Genomic DNA, 22,155 nt, shown 5'->3' with positions numbered 1-22,155 from the left:
CTGGACAGATGTGTCAGACAGGCTATACTTTGTAGCGTACAGGCATTGTCCAAGACCCGTGAAAATCTGGGTAGAATAGGTCTTCAGTAACCCATGCTTGCCGTAAAAGGTGACTGCTTGTCGCAAGCGACGACTAATGGGATTGGGTGGTCAGGCTGGCTGACTTGGTTGATGCATTTCATGGTATCCCAATTGCGTGGATCGATGCTCATGATGTGTATTACTGGATTGTCTGGCCCAGACTTGATTATTTATTAACCGTATTCATATAGCTGGAATATTGCTGAGTGCAACGTTAAACAACAAACAAACAAATCAAACAAACACTTGCACCAAGTGATTGCAGCGCTTGACTTTCTTGACACTTCTACTGTATCATTTATGAAGTGATTGCTGTGATTGCTTTTTTGGCAAGTTGGTTCTTTGCCTGTATAATCAAGATGGCAGGTGACAAAGCTGTACCCCTGCTGGCTGGCTTGTATGTCCATGTGTGTGGACAGTTGCTGATGCTGTTGGCTACATGAAGCAAGTGACTGTGTGATGCCTGGGAGAATACTTCTATGTTTCATTGTGTGTTGCCATGGTCCCAGTAATGTTTGTTTTGTGAATGGGTTCTGTTGGTTAGGCCACCATCGTTTTCCTATGTCTTTTAGAAGTTTACAATGTTGACATCTAAAATGACAATCTTAATTCGGGAATTGGCATGTTTGACCTATGCATGTGTGATCCTTTTTCCAACAACCTTTACGTTAAAACCATGTCATGATTTCCTTTATTTTTTGTTTAATAGGAAGAGTTTGATGAAATGATTGCCGAGTTTAACCCAAGAGAATCAAGACTAGTTCGGAAAGATGTGAAGTTGTAAGTTGATTGTTTAAAACGTCTTCATGATCCTAAGTAAAGACAGAGTTTGGGCATGAGTCATGGAACATGCACCACCTGTTGATGCTACTGTATAATGGGGCATGCTGGCACCAGTGGTTTCAGACACTGAAGTTTGAAGCCTGAGGTCAGTAAAATGTTTTCCTGTCTGGAACTTTAGTTCATAACAACCTAGTTATTAACTCCAAAATTGACTGACTTTGCTGCAAAGAGACAGTTTCTGTCCAGAATAGTGGCTGGCAGATGTCTGTGTACTGTCAGTATGTAGATGGCATTCTCATCTGTTTCATTTGGTCGTCTGGTTAGTTAGAGCTTATAATATTGCTACAATAAGGTTAAAAAAAATAATAATCTTGGTTCTCAGGCACCGCCCACATCATCAGAAAGTCTACTGCACGTTTTGTTTTTATTTCCATTTTGAAAAAAAATCTAAAAACCCTTATACTTAAACAATGCGATCCAATACAGCACGCAGTTACTTCCCTTTATATGCGAACTGCTTTACTGTGCATCTTGTGTTATGGTAATTGCGGAAATAGTAGTAGTAAACTTTGTATGCTTCTTTATGTAGAGAGGCCCTTACCCAGGTTGATGGTACACAACTGTTTATTTGGTTACATACTATAGTCTGGAAGGTAATTTAAGGTACCGACGTTTACTACAATATCTGAAAAACTATTGGACCTACTCCAGTCAAAGTTGGTATGAGATTATTAAACACTCATACATAATTGGATATTACATTTAAAGACAATCGGTGCATGAATTTTTTAGCTATCACTATGTTTCATCAACAACCAGACCTGTTCGTCAATTGTGGAACGAGCAGTCGTTGAAACAGCCTCTGCATGATGCTACCCATAAGTCACAGGGCCATATGACACAGTTGAACCAATCAACTCAACTCGAAAGGGTGCACGGGACTCACGCACGTTGAGACGCCCAACGCTAACACTGTATTCGTGCGTGCGTGATTTTTTATTCATGCACCGATTGTCTTTAAATGCAATATCCAGTTATGTATTACTGTTAAATAATCTCATACCAACTTTGGATGGAGTAGGTCCGATAGTTTTTCAGATATTGTAGTAAACATTGGTACCTTAAATTACCTTCCAGACTATAGTTTGAACAAGCAAAAAAAATCCAACCCATCCCGCCTGCATGCACTATATTTTCAAAAGGCATTGCCTGACAACCAATCCGGGTTTTTTTTAAGCCTTATGAGGGGACATTTTTTTTGTAATGTAAACATGATGTAGGGAATGCATTAAAGTTTTCAAAACTTGGAATTTGAGATTATGTGTAGTGTTTTATATCTAAGTGGAAGTTGTAATATCCTGGACCATTGCTCAGGCAATCCTGAAAGGGTTATTGGCTATATGTGGATTCTATTTGTGAAACAAATCTTTGCAGACTTTAAACAGGTCAAACATTGCCAGGAACCAGTCCATGAATTAAGGGGACCGCTTCCATGGTCTAGTGGATAGAGCATCTGCCTGGGGAGTGGAAGGCCTGGGTTCTATCCCCAGCCACGTTATCCAAAAGACGTTTTAAAATTTTTTTGTTCCCCTGCCTGGCGCTCGGCATAAAAGGGCTAATACAAGGACTGTTGGGCTTGGAGGCTGTATTTTATGTTCACAATTCAAACACATAGGTTTGATGAGAAGAAGCCTGTGTGAAAGCGGAGAAGTAATCTTGGAGACTATTGATTCCCGGCTTGCATACTTCCAGGAATTGTTGAGGCATGAGCATTTTTCTTTCTGATCATGCTAGTTTCTGACTGATGTCCTCCCAGGTAGGCAATGAGTCTTTTGACACCTGACAAGTGGAAGTCCCACTGTATACTGATGTGTTACGAGTAACTGGTTGAACCGAATGTAGAAGCACCTTCATGACTTGTTCAACAGAATGAGTTTTACTATTTTTAAGGTATGCTTTTGTGAATTTTGACACATCAGAGGATGCACAGAGGATGATTGAAGCCATGGATGGACAAGACATTAAAGGTCGTAGAGTAGAAGTGAGGATTTCCAAGCCAGACAGTCTTCCTAGCCACAATAAACCCCCGGCCAACCCTCCATCATCTCATCCAAGTGGCGCCGGTGAGTAGTGACAGCCGGAGGGCCATGACTGTACTGATGCACTGCATCACAATACCATATACGTCCTGCTGATAAAGCCTACACTTAATTTGCCATGTCAGAGACACATTTCATCATCAAAGACACCCAACCAACATACCGGTATATGAAGTTTGTTGATGAATAAGTAGCTTGAGAGTATTTTCAAATGGTTGAAAAGAGTATTTTATAATTACTTTGTTTACAATTTTAAATGTTGCTCATTCAGTTCGTGTGTTTTAATTACCAGCAGTTTTGTATGGCTTCATGACCAACATATACAACACTTGTATAGTGGCACAGGGAATTGCACAGAATTGTTGCACTCCCCATCAAGACACAATTTATTTTGGAAAGTGGAGGTTTACGCACCATCAGGCCATATTATACTTCTCCAATTGAGAAAACCAATGGATATGCTGAAAAGAACTATTCCTACGTTATGGAAATAACACCAAGGATTCAAACAATGTGATGACCATGATGACGATCGAGGACCCTACCCAAAACAACTTTCACATCAGTAAACTGTCTGTCTCTCTTCTGCTTCATGTAGTGGGTTAGTTTACTCAAACATCTGGATCACTTTGTCATAAAATAGTAAATTTTATTATGTTTACAGTGATGAGCATGATGAGTTGATGAGATACTGTATTTTTCTGATGATGGTGAGCGCATGTATTTGCAATCCTCAGTTTCATGAAGTGGTTTGATCCAGCAACAGCAGATTGCTTTAATACCGTAAAAGAGAGATTTGTGTCTATATTTATATGTGTGCTGTGTTTCTGTGTGTATTTATATGAGTGCTGTGTTTGTGTGTGTATATGTATGTGTGTGCTGTTTGTGTGTATGTATATGTATGTGTGTGCTGTGTTTGTGTGTATATTTATGTGTGTGCTGTGTTTGTGTGTGTATATGTATGTGTGTGCTGTTTGTGTGTATGTATATGTATGTGTGTGCTGTGTTTGTGTGTATATTTATGTGTGTGCTGTGTTTGTGTGTGTATATGTATGTGTGTGCTGTTTGTGTGTATGTATATGTATGTGTGTGCTGTGTTTGTGTGTATATTTATGTGTGTGCTGTGTTTGTGTGTGTATATGTATGTGTGTGCTGTTTGTGTGTATGTATATGTATGTGTGTGCTGTGTTTGTGTGTATATTTATGTGTGTGCTTTGTTTGTGTGTGTATATGTATGTGTGCTGTTTGTGTGTGTATATTTATGCGCGTGCTGTGTTTATGTGTGTATATGTATAGGCATGCTGTTTGTGTGTGTATATTTATGTGTGTGCTGTGTTTGTGTGTTTATATTTATGTGTGTGCTGTGTTTTTGTGTGTATGTATGTGCTGTGTATGTGTGTGTATATTTATGTGTGTGCTGTGTTTGTGTGTGTATATTTATGTGTGTGCTGTGGTTTTGTGTGTATGTATGTGCTGTGTCTGTATGTGTGTGTATATTTATGTGCGTGCTGTGTTTGTGTGTGTTTGTGTGTGTATATGTATGTTTGTTCTGTATGTGTGTGTGTATATTTATGTGTGTACTGTGTTTTGCTGTGTTTGTGTGTGTATACTTGTGTGTTTGTGTGTGTATATGTATGTGTGTGCTGTATTTGTGTGTATATTTATGTGTGTGCTGTGTTTGTTTGTGTATATTTATGTGTGTGCTGTGTTTGTGTATATTCATGTGTGTGTTGTTTGTGTGTGTATATCTATGTATTTGATGTGTTTGTGTGTGTATACTTATGTTTGTGCTGTGTTTGTGTGTGTATATTTATGTGTGTGCTGTGTTTGTGTGTGTATATTTATGTGTGTGCTGTGTTTGTGTGTGTATATTTATGTGTGTACTGTGTTTTGCTGTGTTTGTGTGTGTATACTTGTGTGTTTGTGTGTGTATATGTATGTGTGTGCTGTATTTGTGTGTATATTTATGTGTGTGCTGTGTTTGTTTGTGTATATTTATGTGTGTGCTGTGTTTGTGTATATTCATGTGTGTGTTGTTTGTGTGTGTATATCTATGTATTTGATGTGTTTGTGTGTGTATACTTATGTGTGTGCTGTGTTTGTGTGTGTATATTTATGTGTGTGCTGTGTTTGTGTGTGTATATTTATGTGTGTGCTGTGTTTGTGTGTGTATATTTATGTGTGTGCTGTGTTTGTGTATATTCATGTGTGTGCTGTTGTTTGTGTGTGTATATGTATGTATGTGCTGTTTGTGTGTGTATATTTATGTGTGTGCTGTGTTTGTGTATATTCATGTATGTGCTGTTTGTGTGTGTATATTTATGTATTTGCTGTGTTTTGCTTCCCAGGCGGAGGAGCCACATCAGGGAGAAACATGAAGGGAGATATAAACCACCACAGTAAAAAAACAACCTACCAGGAAAAACCAGGTGAGACACCCATGCCATTGTTTTGTTGAAAAGTGACAATGTTCCGAGACGATGTTTTTGCTTAAGATCACAGTAAACTATGTTTACAACAAACATACTGACTGATATAACAAACTGTTCCTTGGTCCTGGCCATTTGATGTATATTTTATCATATAAAATTGATGGATATAAGGAACACATTAATAAGGAAATAACAGATATGGTGAACTTTTCTCTCAATTTACACCCGCAATTAACAACGGTAACACAGTGTTGAGGCTTCAGCCATTGAAGTGGATATTTCTGTCCATAAAATGTGATGACAAGAGTGAGGAAATTCAGTTTTATCAGATTTTAAACCAATGATTTGATTTTAGGAAATAGTTGATGATTGATTTGTTCTGAGTGTTGCCATTCATGTAAATAACTATAGATGGTCAAGCTTGACAACGGTATAAGGATCTATACCAAAACATTGCCTTTGCAGTAATTAAAGAAGTTGTTATCCATAAATTGTGTCTACTTTGTCATCCGTCAACTTCTAAGTAATGCCTATCAAACAAATTTGACTGTTGTGATATATATTTTTATTAGCCTATTACGGGCAAATATTAAAAAATCCCCAATTTAGTGGGATGCATATATACCAACTGATGGTAGCTGAAATTGCTTCCTGGGAACACCCACCATGAATTGTGAAACATCTATGCTGCAGAGGTACACAATACAATACAGAACACGAAGTGTGTTGACCTCTTACTCATGACCAGTGATATGTTTTGTGGGGTCTTTTTAGGTATTTTGGGACCTATACCATCCGATGGCCTCGGACGAGAGGATGCCAGCAGCTCCGAGTTAAACAACAGTTTTGAAAGTTCCTCAAGTTTTGGCTGTGGCCGAGGGCTGAATCTGTCTGAGAGGATGCGGGACATCAGTATTAGCATTGACAGTAGGGGGAAGAAGATGGTGACATCCACACCAGTGGGCAGGTCACCACAGAAACCACAACAGCAGTTGAAGTCCATCAGGCACATGGCCGAGGCAGCAGATGATATGCCAGAACTCGAAACTACAATGCCGGAGCTGGAAGCTTCAATGCCTGACTTGGAGAATTCTGTTGTTGTGGAGGATGGGAAGGATGACGAGCCTGTCAGCATATTTGTTGCCAACTTTCACCCGAGCACAACAGCAGTAAGTTGGGTTACCATTGTGATCTGCCCTGATCTTGTCCACACCACCAGTTAGGTTGGGTTACCATTGTGATCTGCCCTGATCTTGTCCACACCACCAGTAAGTTTGGTTACCATTGTGATCTGCCCTGATCTTGTCCACACAACCAGTAGGTAGGGTTACCATTGTGATCTGCCCTGATCTTGTCCACACCACCAGTAAGTTGGGTTACCATTGTGATCTGCCCTGATCTTGTCCACACAACCAGTAGGTAGGGTTACCATTGTGATCTGCCCTGATCTTGTCCACACCACCAGTAAGTTGGGCTACCATTGTGATCTGCCCTGATCTTGTCCACACAACCAGTAGGTAGGGTTACCATTGTGATCTGCCCTGATCTTGTCCACACCACCAGTAAGTTGGGTTACCATTGTGATCTGCCCTGATCTTGTCCACACCACCAGTAGGTTGGGTTACCATTGTGATCTGCCCTGATCTTGTCCACACTACCAGTAGGTTGGGTTACCATTGTGATCTGCCCTGATCTTGTCCACACCACCAGTAGGTTGGGTTACCATTGTGATCTGCCCTGATCTAATCCACACCACCAGTAGGTTGGGTTACCATTGTGATCTGCCCTGATCTTGTCCACACCACCAGTAAGTTGGGTTACCATTGTGATCTGCCCTGATCTTGTCCACACCACCAGTAGGTAGGGTTACCATTGTGATTGCGCTGATCTTGTCCACACCACCAGTAAGTTGGGTTACCATTGTGATCTGCCCTGATCTAATCCACATCACCAGTAGGTTGGGTTACCATTGTGATCTGCCCTGATCTTGTCCACACCACCAGTAAGTTGGGTTACCATTGTGATCTGCCCTGATCTTGTCCACACCACCAGTAGGTTGGGTTACCATATACTTGTTTTTTAAGATTCATTCAAAGTTTGAGCTCTTCAGCTCTTTGGTTAAAGGTAGAACTAAAATTTTAATTTATTTGTTTTCAGCGTGAACTTTACATTTTGTTCTTGCGCTATGATGTTGTGAGTGTCAACATTGTCCCTGCCATCAAGTGGTGAGTGTTGTTCCCAAGTGCTTTGATGAAGAATCTGAGACCATGACAAGTGTTGTAGCACTTGGTCAAGAGCACTACATGTACAGATGATATGTGATAGTGGTTCTGAATAATTGTAATCATTTTGGAATTCATGAGTTATTTTCATATTTTACTTTTCAAATTAAGCATGCGAAGTATATGACCATTTTCTTACTGATCTTTGTCTGAGAAACCTGATACCTGTACCTGTGATGATCCAGGTTAAAACCCATGCTTGTCATAAGAGGCGACTAACAGGATCAGGTGGTCATGCTTGCTGACTTAGTTTTTGCATGTACCTCGGATCCCAGTTGAGTAGACAGATGTTCTTGATATAACTCATTGGATTGTCTGGTACAGAGTCGATTATTTACAGACCACCGTCATATTGCTGAAATATTGAATACAACGTTAAAACAATACACAAACAAAACATTAAGGTGGACTGAGTTCTGGCATGAAGTGTTATTTGATTGACACACTCAGGTGCAGTGTTCACTTAGCATTACACCGCCGACACAATCTAATTTGCACATCACGTGACAGGACTTTTCTTTTGTTAGTAAAGAAACATGCTGATACTGAAATTGGAGAAGTCAATGCTATTGAGGTCTTTTAGTTTGTTTAACAGACTGTTTTGCATATAACAATATCCTGCTGAAACTGTTACAGTGGAGAGTCTAACAACATTTCTTTAAACATCAAAGTTACGATATTGCTTGATATCCAAAGGAATTTGATGTTAGCACATGGAATCATACAACCTTTGTACAACTAAGTTTATACACTGAAAGGGAGAAAACATTCATGTTTGTGACTGGACTGAGTAAGTCCTGCTGGCTTGTGACAGAGATTCTAGCTTGACAACAAGGAACTCGGATGCGAGAGAATATTGATGTTATGTTTTGAGAAATTAGGTAGTTGGTCATAAATTACTTGATAAAAGTTGTTATGTGTCTCTCCACCTTACTTTTATCAGTGTTGTAATTGCAGCCCAAAAGCGTACGTGTTTTTGCGAAATCTAGACAAGGCTGAGGCTGCCATCCGAGAAATGAACCAGTTCAATTACCTGGGTCGGCCATTGTTGCTGGACATTCCCCGATCCACCCCTCAGATGAGGGAGAAACTGATGGCACGCAACTGCTTCGCAGGGGGGCGGCCAGTCTCCATGACCCGCAGCCAAGTGTTGGACGGACTCAGTGACTCCTTGGACTATTCAAGTGAGGATGTGTCGTCGGAGTCTGAACAGAGTATATACGAAGTGTTGGAGCTGTACTCCCACATACTGGTAAAGATGAAGGTGAAGAGGAATGCGCTGAAGCAGGGCAGCCACATCAAGGTGCTGGTCACAGCTGCTGAGGAGGAAACTTTCTTCTGGGGACAGGTGGTCAGTGAGGTAAGGGAAGATGGAGACTTGTTGCAGGTGGTCAGTGAGGTAAGGGAAGATGGAGACCTGGGGCAGGTGGTCAGTGAGGTAAGGGAAGATGGAGACCTGGGGCAGGTGGTCAGTGAGGTAAGGGAAGGTGGAGACCTGGGGCAGGTGGTCAGTGAGGTAAGGGAAGGTGGAGACCTGGGGCAGGTGGTCAGTGAGGTAAGGGAAGGTGGAGACCTGGGGCAGGTGGTCAGTGAGGTAAGGGAAGGTGGAGACCTGGGGCAGGTGGTCAGTGAGGTAAGGGAAGATGGAGACCTGGGGCAGGTGATCAGTGACGTAAGGGAAGGTGGAGACCTGGGGCAGGTGGTCAGTGAGGTAAGGGAAGGTGGAGACCTGGGGCAGGTGGTCAGTGAGGTAAGGGAAGATGGAGACCTGGGGCAGGTGATCAGTGACGTAAGGGAAGACGAGGGAAGGTGGTGACCTGGGGCAGGTGGTCAGTGAGGTAAGGGAAGGTGGAGACCTGGGGCAGGTGGTCAGTGAGGTAAGGGAAGGTGGAGACCTGGGGCAGGTGGTCAGTGAGGTAAGGGAAGATGGAGACCTGGGGCAGGTGGTCAGTGACGTAAGGGAAGACGAGGGAAGGTGGTGACCTGGGGCAGGTGGTCAGTGAGGTAAGGGAAGACGAGGGAAGGTGGTGACCGGGGGCAGGTGGTCAGTGAGGTAAGGGAAGACGAGGGAAGGTGGTGACCTGGGGCAGGTGGTCAGTGAGGTAAGGGAAGATGGAGACCAGGGGCAGGTGATCAGTGACGTAAGAGAAGACGAGGGAAGGTGGTGACCTGGGGCAGGTGGTCAGTGAGGTAAGGGAAGACGAGGGAAGGTGGTGACCTGGGGCAGGTGGTCAGTGAGGTAAGGGAAGATGGAGACCTGGGGCAGGTGGTCAGTGAGGTAAGGGAAGACGAGGGAAGGTGGTGACCGGGGGCAGGTGGTCAGTGAGGTAAGGGAAGGTGGTGACCGGGGGCAGGTGGTCAGTGAGGTAAGGGAAGGTGGAGACCTGGGGCAGGTGGTCAGTGAGGTAAGGGAAGATGGAGACCTGGGGCAGGTGATCAGTGACGTAAGGGAAGGTGGAGACCTGGGGCAGGTGGTCAGTGAGGTAAGGGAAGGTGGAGACCTGGGGCAGGTGGTCAGTGAGGTAAGGGAAGATGGAGACCTGGGGCAGGTGATCAGTGACGTAAGGGAAGACGAGGGAAGGTGGTGACCTGGGGCAGGTGGTCAGTGAGGTAAGGGAAGGTGGAGACCTGGGGCAGGTGGTCAGTGAGGTAAGGGAAGGTGGAGACCTGGGGCAGGTGGTCAGTGAGGTAAGGGAAGATGGAGACCTGGGGCAGGTGGTCAGTGACGTAAGGGAAGACGAGGGAAGGTGGTGACCTGGGGCAGGTGGTCAGTGAGGTAAGGGAAGACGAGGGAAGGTGGTGACCGGGGGCAGGTGGTCAGTGAGGTAAGGGAAGACGAGGGAAGGTGGTGACCTGGGGCAGGTGGTCAGTGAGGTAAGGGAAGATGGAGACCTGGGGCAGGTGATCAGTGACGTAAGAGAAGACGAGGGAAGGTGGTGACCTGGGGCAGGTGGTCAGTGAGGTAAGGGAAGGTGGAGACCTGGGGCAGGTGGTCAGTGAGGTAAGGGAAGGTGGAGACCTGGGGCAGGTGGTCAGTGAGGTAAGGGAAGATGGAGACCTGGGGCAGGTGGTCAGTGACGTAAGGGAAGACGAGGGAAGGTGGTGACCTGGGGCAGGTGGTCAGTGAGGTAAGGGAAGGTGGAGACCTGGGGCAGGTGGTCAGTGAGGTAAGGGAAGATGGAGACCTGGGGCAGGTGGTCAGTGACGTAAGGGAAGACGAGGGAAGGTGGTGACCTGGGGCAGGTGGTCAGTGAGGTAAGGGAAGACGAGGGAAGGTGGTGACCGGGGGCAGGTGGTCAGTGAGGTAAGGGAAGACGAGGGAAGGTGGTGACCTGGGGCAGGTGGTCAGTGAGGTAAGGGAAGATGGAGACCTGGGGCAGGTGGTCAGTGAGGTAAGGGAAGACGAGGGAAGGTGGTGACCGGGGGCAGGTGGTCAGTGAGGTAAGGGAAGGTGGTGACCGGGGGCAGGTGGTCAGTGAGGTAAGGGAAGGTGGAGACCTGGGGCAGGTGGTCAGTGAGGTAAGGGAAGGTGGAGACCGGGGGCAGATGGTCAGTGAGGTAAGGGAAGGTGGAGACCTGGGGCAGGTGGTCAGTGAGATAAGGGAAGGTGGAGACCTGGGGCAGGTGGTCAGTGAGGTAAGGGAAGGTGGAGACCTGGGGCAGGTGGTCAGTGAGGTAAGGGAAGGTGGAGACCGGGGGCAGGTGGTCAGTGAGGTAAGGGAAGATGGAGACCTGGGGCAGGTGGTCAGTGAGGTAAGGGAAGACGAGGGAAGGTGGTGACCGGGGGCAGGTGGTCAGTGAGGTAAGGGAAGGTGGTGACCTGGGGCAGGTGGTCAGTGAGGTAAGGGAAGGTGGAGACCTGGGGCAGGTGGTCAGTGAGGTAAGGGAAGATGGAGACCGGGGGCAGGTGGTCAGTGAGGTAAGGGAAGGTGGAGACCTGGGGCAGGTGGTCAGTGAGGTAAGGGAAGACGAGGGAAGGTGGTGACCTGGGGCAGGTGGTCAGTGAGGTAAGGGAAGATGGAGACCTGGGGCAGGTGGTCAGTGAGGTAAGGGAAGATGGAGACCTGGGGCAGGTGGTCAGTGAGGTAAGGGAAGAAGAGGGAAGGTGGTCACCTGGGGCAGGTGGTCAGTGAGGTAATGGAAGGTGGAGACCTGGGGCAGGTGGTCAGTGAGGTAAGGGAAGGTGGAGACTGCTTCCAACAAATTGCAGGATGCCTATTTTATTGAGTTAGGGTCTGCTGAGATATTTACATGCGCTTGTTGTGTCATATTTTACAGAGAATAGTGTTAGTTTAAGATGGTTCTGAAGATGCACCTGCAATAAGCGGATTTTTGTTCAGTGTGCAACAAAGTTTATATGAATTCAACCTGCAACTTGATATTTATGTATTTTCTTATTTGAGATGGAGAACCTGAAGGCCTTGAAGCGACTGATCCTTGACTTGCAAGATACAGATAATCATCTGGCCAGGACAAAGGGCCTTGGGCGATGTGCTGCAGTGTATGAAGGGGAGTGGCACAGGTGGGTTCTCACTGCAGTGTATAAAGGGGAGTGATACAGGTGGGTCCTCACTGCAGTGTATGAAGGGGAGTGGCACAGGTGGGTTCTCACTGCAGTGTATGAAGGGGAGTGATACAGGTGGGTTCTCACTGCGGTGTATGAAGGGGAGTGATACAGGTGGGTTCTCACTGCAGTGTATGAAGGGGAGTGGCACAGGTGGGTTCTCACTGCAGTGTATGAAGGGGAGTGGCACAGGTGGGTTCTCACTGCAGTGTATGAAGGGGAGTGATACAGGTGGGTTCTCACTGCAGTGTATAAAGGGGAGTGGCACAGGTGGGTTCTCACTGCAGTGTATGAAGGGGAGTGATACAGGTGGCTTCTGTCTGAATATCCTTAATAAATGAAGGGGAGTGGCACAGGTGGCTTCAGTCAGACCGTTTTGATTGTATGAAGAATTCTGACCGACCATCTTAATTGTACAAAGAATTCTGACTGAAAGTCATCATCAACAGGTGTGAAATTCCTTTCACTCAGGCCTGAATTTGTTTCAGAGCCTGGGTTCTGAAAACCTCTCTCCGACAGAATGAGAAGATGAAGGTGTTTTTCGTTGACTATGGCAACATCGAGCGTGTGCAACCATATGAGACTTGCGTGGTACCCCCCAAGTTTTGGGAACTTCCTCCCATGGCCCAACCATTCACTATTACAGGTAGGACAGTTGTAGCATGCATGAGGGTGTAACCTTGGGGGAACCCAAAGGTAAGAATTGGTCATGGGTACATCGTGCTTGTCCTATGAGCATTGGCTCTGTGAACTGAAAGAATATGATAGATAAGAGATGTTGAGGGGGATGTAATCAAGAGTTCATCTGATAAGTTGTCCTTGGCCTCTATTATTCCAGTCATATTGTCATTTGAGGTTTTACAAATGACATTGCAGTTAACATGGGAAGTAGAAAATGCATATTTATGTGTAAATATTTTGGAATAGTGAGTTTGTGTGTTTCAGGTGCTGGGTTCCCAGACCTCGGCGCCCTGGAGTCATCTGTTGTTGACTGTCAAGTGACGAAGACAGCCCCTGTTGCTAATGTAAGTTATGTTTGAGGCACCTGTGTCACATGATTATACCAGCAGCTTTTAGTGTCACACCATTGCATATACCACCATCTGCTGGTGTCCCTTATCACATATACCACCAGCTGCTAGTATCCCTTATCACATATACCACCAGCTTCTAGTATCTCTTATTGCATATACCACCATCTGCTGGTATCCCTTATCACATATACCACCAGCTGCTAGTATCCCTTATTACACATACCACCAGCTTCTAGTATCCCTTATCACATATACCACCAGCTGCTACTATCCCTTATTACATAAACCAAATAAAAATAAAATATGTTATAATTAAGACCTGTTGGAAATGTATCTTAAAAACTTCCATCCCCACTTATTACTTCTTTTCTACCTACTTGACATTTTGACGATCAAAAGTATACTTGAAATTGTAAATTTTAAGAATATATTTTGAACCCATTGACTTGAATTTTTGGGCCAAATATCCATAAACCAAAGAAAACACAAAACAGTCTGGTCGTAAACATGTTAGCTATGGTGGGGTGAAGTGAAATGGGGTGTCCTTCTGTCCAAGATTATTGCACTTATGTAGCAATGTGCATGCATGTGTGTGTGTGGCTGCTCATACAAGTCCGGACTGACTCCAACTTTATAGTGCTAGCCCACTGAGATGCAGTAGTTTGACATGAAAAACCCACACAGACATAGTATACTGACTCCGAGCCAGCCAGTACTTGTTTCAGACACTAATGCCGAGCGCCAGATAGGGTAACAAGTACCATATTTTAATTTTTTTTGGTATGATGCAACCGGGGATTGAACCCCAGACCTGCTCTCTGGGCGGATGCTCTTCCACTAGACCATGGAAACGGTCGTTAACTTTGGCAGTGATGTTTGTGTGCTGCATCTTGTGTGCAACTCAGATGATGCCAACTGCATGATATGGCTGATACTGTATTTGCTTCCTGTTTCAAACATGATTAATGATGGCAACTTAACCATCCCAGTACCTGCAAGGGCCACTCATGCCTGTGTTCAGTTTGGAGTGTTTGTCTCTGAATGAGAACAGAAAAGGAAGGTTCCTGGAATAGAAGAAAACTACTGAAAGTGGTAGTGAAGTTGTGTTTCTCTTGTTTCAGGCTATGCTGACTGAAGTGGACATAGTGCAGACATGAGGTTGGACCTCCCACCAAACTTGATCATCCATACTTCAGTGATCATAACATCACCATATGTCATTGGTTTTCATAATTTGATAATAAGTCGATATCTAGATACACATATGTTAAACATTTCTAGATATTGACATACTTCATGAGTCTTTGTTTATGTGGTCAGTACCATGCTTAGTACGATATCGATTTGCTAAGACTCAAGCAGCGCAAGAAGTTAGTTTGATGATAAAGCATGTGACTGCTACAGGTAATATATACTGCGAGTCGGTTTACTGGGAGATCCTAGCTATTGACATTTAGGTCCTATTGCAAGCAAGTATATTCACCTCGGATACAACAACAGCCATCAACACAGCCATGCAGTGATGACCTGTACATGATGAGTTTGTTTTTGTTGATATGATTCATAGCTTATTTTATGACAGGTTTATGATGGGATGGGTTTTTTATATCTGATTTTTAATGGGGCCTGACACTTCTTTAACTGGGACTGAGGCAGTACAGAAAGTGATGATGTACTTGATGTCGGGTCAGCCAGACAATAAGCTTCACTATGCACAACCAGACAATATTCTAGACATTGATATGCAACAAACTCCTAATGTTTTAACGACAAATGATTGGTTGACCAGTGATGTTCACATCCAGGCATATATTTTTTAAATATTTTAATCATTTTCATACAGCAGTCCATACATTTATACTACTCAACATTTGATAAGGATATCCTGAGTGTGCAGGCTGGTAGTACACCAGTTGCCATCCTCTAGTTGACACATAACATGAAATAGCCCTGCATCCTTCTCACATGTTCAGTAGTACCGGCACTGTCAGTCTGGAAAGTTTGGTCCCATGAAGTTACTGCGAGTGGCTGACACTAGCCTTAACTGAGTCTGGAAAGTTGTGCAATGTCCTCTTAAGATTACCAAATATCAAAGCTACTGTCACAGGTGTTATAGTTGATAAGAAGGAAGTGGCATGAGGAAATGGTAACTCAGCACCAGTCAGTGACTTTTAAGCTATTGATGCTTGTGTTGTAGTTGACAAGGGAGGTTGGAAGTTGTGCAACGGTAGATTTCCTTAATTGGAAACGTTGCAAGGTGTTAAAAGCTACTGGTCAGGAGTTTCAAACAAACAAAATTACTGCTTCATTTTCTCATTTTAATATTGATTTCTGACTACATAAAATGTGATACCATGTCAGTACCAATCTTTAAGGAGTTTTTTATTTCTAGCCTAAACCAAAGAGAATGAAGATTTTGTCATCCTGTTTCTATTTTTCTTGATTCTTTGAATCCTGGTAATTCTGAGTCAAACATCACATTGTACTGGGTATTATAAAAACCCAGTGATTAGGTTTATAATAAAATGTTGGTGTCAATTTCATAACAGTACCCATATTGTTTCTTAGTATTCTGATAAATATTTGATTTCTGTATTGAGGAGAATGACTTGATTTTGTTCATAAAGAGAGAGACTTGTAACCGAGACACCTTCAAAGAAGGTCGCTGACAGCAATGTCTTGGTCTGTGTTTCTTCATCCTAGACTCCGGTTGAACAATTTCTGGGCATTATTGTATGGGTAAAACCATGAGCCGATCTTTTACAATCGGTTAACAAACTCTTGTTTCACTGATCTTGTGTCATAATGATTCTTGGATGGGGTATAATCTGGTTATCCCACAAGATTTCAAGGAGAAATGACTGACAATGTTAAGGAAGTCTTCATGGTGAGAAGAAGATGGATAATTCATTCTGATCCTGGAGTCTGTAATAGACTTACGAACTGATTGATGGTCACATTTTCTGAAACTAAAAAATAAATCCTTTATATATGAGTGAAAGTATTATTTACCATCTAACAAAAACAAAACATCAGTACTGTATAGCTGGATTGTACTTTTCTAAAAACATTTAAACACTGTATAAAACATGTATGTAAACAAGAATTCATGAAGTAAATATGTTGGCAGGTTGCTTATTCGAGGGAGATAACTCCTTTGTACTTCTTTCTGTCATCTGACTGTGAACTGGTCAGGGCACAATGTTTTAAATCTTTCTCACAACATCATCCAAAATGTTGTTTTAAATATTGTTTGTACTAAAAGACTGTAAACTGTACATCAATCAAAATAGCACTAGTTACTAGTTTTGTTATACATAAGCTTAGAACACTATTTAGCATGATCTTACAATGCAGACCCTATAACTATCAGGTGTTGATTTGCTATATGAAAGTGTTTTTGTTATATATTTTGCAAGCAGTGATCAACTGAATTTAGTTCTTCATTCCAGTGTGCAAATATGTTTTATCTTTGTTTACTTAAAAGATCATTTAAAATTAGTGTTCTGGGCCAATTTGCACAAAGGAATGTTTGTACAGAGACTGTTATGATCAATAGTCACAGCACTGTCCGTAAGTGGGCCCTCCTCTCAGTGAACCTAGTTTCTATTTTCTTGATGCTGTTTCAATGATTTGTGTTACCAAACTGCCTCTTGTTTCTGCAGAGGTGTAATCCCCTGAGTCCAGCATCCACAAGCTTCACACCCATCTTCAGGCTTGGTGATAGATGGAATGTCATGCTGGCTCAGTGTTGTTGAAATTAATGTAGTTCATTTCTCCATGTTTTGAATGTACATATTCCTATTGCAATTGGCAGTAAGTTCTGTCTTCTTCTTTGTGTTATTGAAAAAACATATGGTATGTTATCATAAAAGTTATGACACTGTTTTGCATGCAAGCCTGCTATACTGTAGACAACATGGAGCGTTTAAACTCTTGTGTATTTGTTGTGGACCAGAGTTGTATGATCTGAACAATAATGAGATGAAGTTATGGCAAACAGGTCTGTATTTTGGCCAATTCTTTCTTAATGTCTTTTCAGTGTGTTCAACTATCAATATGTTCAGAGTCCATTATGATGTCTCTGTATGCCGGAAATGTCTTCTTCCTTTGGCATGTCCTCCACACTGTGGCATAGATACAATAGGAACTGTCTTACATGTAGGAAACAAGTATTTCCTTGAAAACAAAAACAACGTTCCATCAGTTGAGATATCCCCTGCTTGATAGTATGTCAGCTCAACAGGTCAAAGACCAGTTGATATATTGCAGTGTTCTCCTAAGAAACCACTACGTCAGTGATACTTTGCTTGGATTATCCCACTAATGATGTGTTTTTGCTTCCCTCAAATTATTCTGATTAATATTTCCATACGGCTGCCACAGCAACCAAGTTGTCCTGTTATAGACCATCACTCAGCTGTTCATGCATGTATCCATGTGCAATGTTATGGGTCTGGACACATGTGCTTTGTCATCCTTTGCTCGATTTTTACATCAATTTGACGAGAGAACTTTGAATACCCCTTCGATCAAGTGATATGTCATAACGGGCGTCTCATTTTCAGGCACAAGGCCTCTCCAACAGAATGTTAACCTGGATAATCCTACCAAATTGTCGCACTAGACGTTCAAAGAATCTTAATCTGATAATGTCAGTATGGCTGTTATGGCAGCCATTTTGAAAATACTACTATGGAACATCTATTTGTTTGGCATATATGTTTTATCTGGGTTTTGTAATAGGAGGTTACTATATGCTGTTGTATATTTCTCCATGTATTTTTGTGTTTGATCTGTGAGCCCATTCAAAACCAAAATTGATATATTTTAGTATGATCATTTAAAGAATGGATTAATTTTGTTTAATGTTAATAGTCTGAAGTCTTATGTTTATAAGGTCATTAAATACGAATGTCAACTAAATAACAAAATAACAACTGCATGCCTAGTATATATGCGGGATGTAGTGTAGTGAGAAATATGGAGTCAGAGCCTATAGCATGGTTTCTCATAGAGCATGTTCAAGTATCTAGCCATGCAGTATCCAGGTAAGCATAAATCCTGTAGGATTTCTGGTTTTCAATAAAAAGTTTAATTTTGAGACCAGGCAGGGCATTTTTCTATGATATTTCAACAAAAAAGAGACTGCAACACAAAACAATGTGTTTGAAATCATTGTCTGAAAACCGTCTGTTATCTTTCTTACCACCTGCTGATGTTGTCCCTTGTCTTAATCTTAGAGGTGCCTTCCTGTTCTTGTGAGCATGTATGTGCTTCAAGGGTCTATTGGCAATGCCTGTTTCATATAAAAAACAAACAATACACATCTTATTACTCATAATGCTTGTCAGTGTGCATTTCAAAACTGTTTGCACACCTAAGGCATTTAAAAATAGTTGTCACATAATTTTAGTAAAATAATTCAAAATACAATAGTGTGTACAAAGTATCATGAAAATGTTATGAAAATTTTATGAAAATAAGCAGTCCAAGTGTTACTAGACTAGGAAAGGATATCACTTCATGACAAAGGTTTCAGTTTGGCAAGGAAACTTCTCTTGAATCTCATTTAGTGGTTTTATCAAAATACATAAACAGTTTTAGTTTCATAAGTTTATTATACAGAATGCAAATAAAGGGTAATAAACATGCACATTGGTTCTAGTTGCCTGCTTTTTCTAAACAGAACCAGTGGACTGGTGTAAAGTTAATGTGACTGCTGCAAGGCTATGGAGACTGATGGCAGTGTTTGTGGAGAGTGTCCTCAGCTGTGTCAGTTGATAGTTATGTAGTTCTGCAAGGCTATGGAAGATGACGGCAGTGTTCGTGGAGACTATCCTCAGCTGTGTCAGATGATAGTTATGTAGTTCTGCAATGCTATGGAGACTGATGGCAGTGTTTGTGGAGAGTGTCCTCAGCTGTGTCAGATGATAGTTATGTAGTTCTGCAATGCTATGGAGACTGATGGCAGTGTTTGTGGAGAGTGTCCTCAGCTGTCAGTTGATAGTTATGTAGTTCTGCAATGCTATGGAGACTGATGGCAGTGTTTGTGGAGAGTGTCCTCAGCTGTGTCAGTTGATAGTTATGTAGTTCTGCAAGGCTATGGAGACTGATGGCAGTGTTTGTGGAGAGTGTCCTCAGCTGTGTCAGTTGATAGTTATGTAGTTCTGCAATGCTATGGAGACTGATGGCAGTGTTTGTGGAGACTATCCTCAGCTGTGTCAGTTGATAGTTATGTAGTTCTGCAATGCTATGGAGACTGATGGCAGTGTTTGTGGAGATTGTCCTCAGCTGTGTCAGTTGATAGTTATGTAGTTCTGCAAGGCTATGGAGACTGACGGCAGTGTTTGTGGAGAGTGTCCTCAGCTGTGTCAGTTGATAGTTATGTAGTTCTGCAAGGCTATGGAGACTGATGGCAGTGTTTGTGGAGATTGCCCTCAGCTGTGTCAGTTGATAGTTATGTAGTTCTGCAAGGCTATGGAGACTGATGTTAATTATGTAGATAAGAGTCGTACTGAAGCAACCCTAACACTAGCAGCACTACTGTTTTAGACAGACAGACAGGAAACACTCTACTACACTTGGATATTTATGAAGACCTCAGTTGGCATCGGCAGCAGTATGTATCCCATGTGTGTGATGATGGAGACAGGTGTAATGTTTACCTTCTTCTACATATCTTGGTCGTGATTGTTTGCAAGATGCTGTACATCCTTCCTCTGTGCTTTGGCATTGTTCAAATGAATGGACACGCCTTGACATATTTTGTATGTAAACACATCGATACATAGCTCAGTCTGTGACTTCAGCCACTGGCCAGAAGCCTAAGGCTGATACTTTGAAAAAAAATGTCTTGTGAATCGCTCTTATGACATCTGACATAATGATGATGGCATTGTGGACTAGTTGCTTTGGGTGCACATTGTTGTTAATATGAAGTTTTGCTATGTGCTTTTCTATTTGCATGGTCGTTTATGCTCTTCTTGACATGTCTTGCAAGAAATATTTTAGTTCTTATGATTAAATATTGTCTTCATACTATATCATACGTTTTTTCTTCTTTTTTTGTCCCCATTGGAATACTGTGGAAAGAGTATTGCTCTTGTCAGAAGTATTTTAACAGACGTGTAATGTCTTTGTTTGGAATATGCAGTCAAGTCCTTGATCAGGCAAACTGGGATATGAAATAAGTCACAGTGTGGAATCCTGGCATCCAGCAAACCACGGTCTCACATGAGTTTGTCTTAATTTGTCCCTTATTTCTGTTATGAAAACAACATATTCCATTTCGGGGGTCTGGCATACAAATCAACTCATTGACAGTAGGTTGCGGTGTGTAATCTGGGCTTTGATCAGCTAAACAACGGACGGACAGTAGGTTGCAGGGGGCAGGGGTGGCTCAGTCGTCTAAGGTGTCGAAATTCGCTGTGCAGAGTTGCGTTCCTTGGGCACTACAGAAACCTATGATTGTGGGTTCGCATCCCGGTTCGCCCTGATTTAAGGTTCTAGGTTTGTCAGCACCATACCCGTGCTCGTGGGTTTCATTAAAGTGGTAAACGTCTGAGACCTGCATCACTTCGGGCTTTCCTCCCACATTAAGCGGACACGCCGTGATATAACTGGAATACCGTTAAAAACGGCGTTAAACCCAACTCACTCACTCACAGTAGGTTGCAGTGTGTAATCTGGGCCTTGATCAGGTAAACCACCGACATGGCAGTGGCTTGCAGTGTGTAATCTGGGCCTTGATCAGGTAAACAACGAGATAACAAGGAGATCGCAGTGTGTAATATAGACATTGGTTAGCTATACCGCTGTCTGTCAAGTTGCAGCGTGTTATCTAGGCCTGGATCAGGGAAACCGAGGACTGGTAGGTTGTAGTGTACTGTGTAATCTGGGCCTTGTTGGGGTAAACCCAGGTCTGTCAGTAGGAGTATGTGATCTAGGCGTTGATGAGATATAGACTGACAGTAGATTGCGGTGTGTAATCAAGAAATAGACCAGGGAAACTAAGGTCTGACAGTAGGTTGTAGTGTGTGATCATGACCTTGATCACGCAAACAATGGACTGTCCGTAGGCTGCAGTGTGTGATCAAGGTCTCGATTATGCAATCCAAGGTCTGAAGGTGATTACAGTGTGACAGGCTACATTATGTGATATAGGCCTTGGGTAGGCAAACCGAGGTCTGACATCTTGCAGTGTGCAATCTTGGCCTTGGTCAGGCAAACCAAGGTCTGTCACTAGATTAAAATGTGTGATCTAGGCCTTGGTCAGGCAAACCGAGGTCCGTTAGTATGCGATTGATGTGTGTAATCTAGGCTTTGGTCGGGATAACCTAGGTGTGACAGGTTGCAGTATGTAAGCTAGACCTTGGTCGGGTAAACAATGGACAAGCAGTAGGTTGGAGCGTGTAATTTAGGATTTGGACAGATAAACAAAGGACAGATAGTAGGTTACCGGATGAAATATTGGCCTTGATCAATCAAGCCAAGGTCTGACAGAAGGCAGCTGTGTGAAATCAATTCGGTAGCACGGAGGTGGTTAGACGTCAACATGTTAACCCTGCAGACATTTTGAAACCCACATTTTGGAACGCTGTGATGATATGCATCTCTTGATGATCCGCCGACTGGTCCAGGTCCCAGACTTTGGTACAACAAAGTGGGAAACAGCTAGATCAAATGCGTCACAGAGGATGGCACTCCCACTATTCGATGACACGGGACTGAAATAGTGTTCAAAGCGGCGTCAAACTTCACCAACTCACTCATTGTTAACAAGGCTTCGCCTTTGGTCAAATATCCCACTTGATGAATGCTCTGAAGATGGAACAGTGTAATGAACGGAAACAGTCCACTGTAGAAATATTATTTCCG

At 42.9% G+C, this 22,155-nt stretch overlaps 1 protein-coding gene across 2 annotated transcripts in view; it reads left to right on the top strand.

Annotated features, from left to right (window-relative positions):
* LOC139477141 (uncharacterized) overlaps positions 1-19,081 on the top strand; it is a 37,092-nt gene extending 18,011 nt beyond the window's left edge. The window contains exons 8-17 of one of the 2 annotated variants that reach the window (XM_071259695.1): positions 791-861; positions 2,815-2,987; positions 5,312-5,392; positions 6,170-6,564; positions 7,553-7,620; positions 8,635-9,037; positions 12,081-12,199; positions 12,730-12,887; positions 13,187-13,266; positions 14,397-19,081. In XM_071259695.1, the coding sequence (XP_071115796.1) occupies positions 791-861; positions 2,815-2,987; positions 5,312-5,392; positions 6,170-6,564; positions 7,553-7,620; positions 8,635-9,037; positions 12,081-12,199; positions 12,730-12,887; positions 13,187-13,266; positions 14,397-14,432 (1,584 nt within the window). In that variant the 3' untranslated portion in view covers positions 14,433-19,081. Of the gene's footprint in view, positions 1-790; positions 862-2,814; positions 2,988-5,311; positions 5,393-6,169; positions 6,565-7,552; positions 7,621-8,634; positions 9,038-12,080; positions 12,434-12,729; positions 12,888-13,186; positions 13,267-14,396 lie in introns of those variants that run through there. The other variant, XR_011654140.1, reaches the window with a different exon arrangement.
* The last annotated feature ends 3,074 nt before the right edge of the window (positions 19,082-22,155 follow it).

Source organism: Haliotis cracherodii, unplaced genomic scaffold (genome assembly GCF_022045235.1).
Source record: "Haliotis cracherodii isolate W230 unplaced genomic scaffold, xgHalCrac1.p SCAF_1, whole genome shotgun sequence".
NCBI lineage: Eukaryota > Metazoa > Mollusca > Gastropoda > Lepetellida > Haliotidae > Haliotis > Haliotis cracherodii.
Note: the sequence above shows the minus strand (reverse complement) of the source record. Positions and strands in the feature narration are given on the sequence as shown.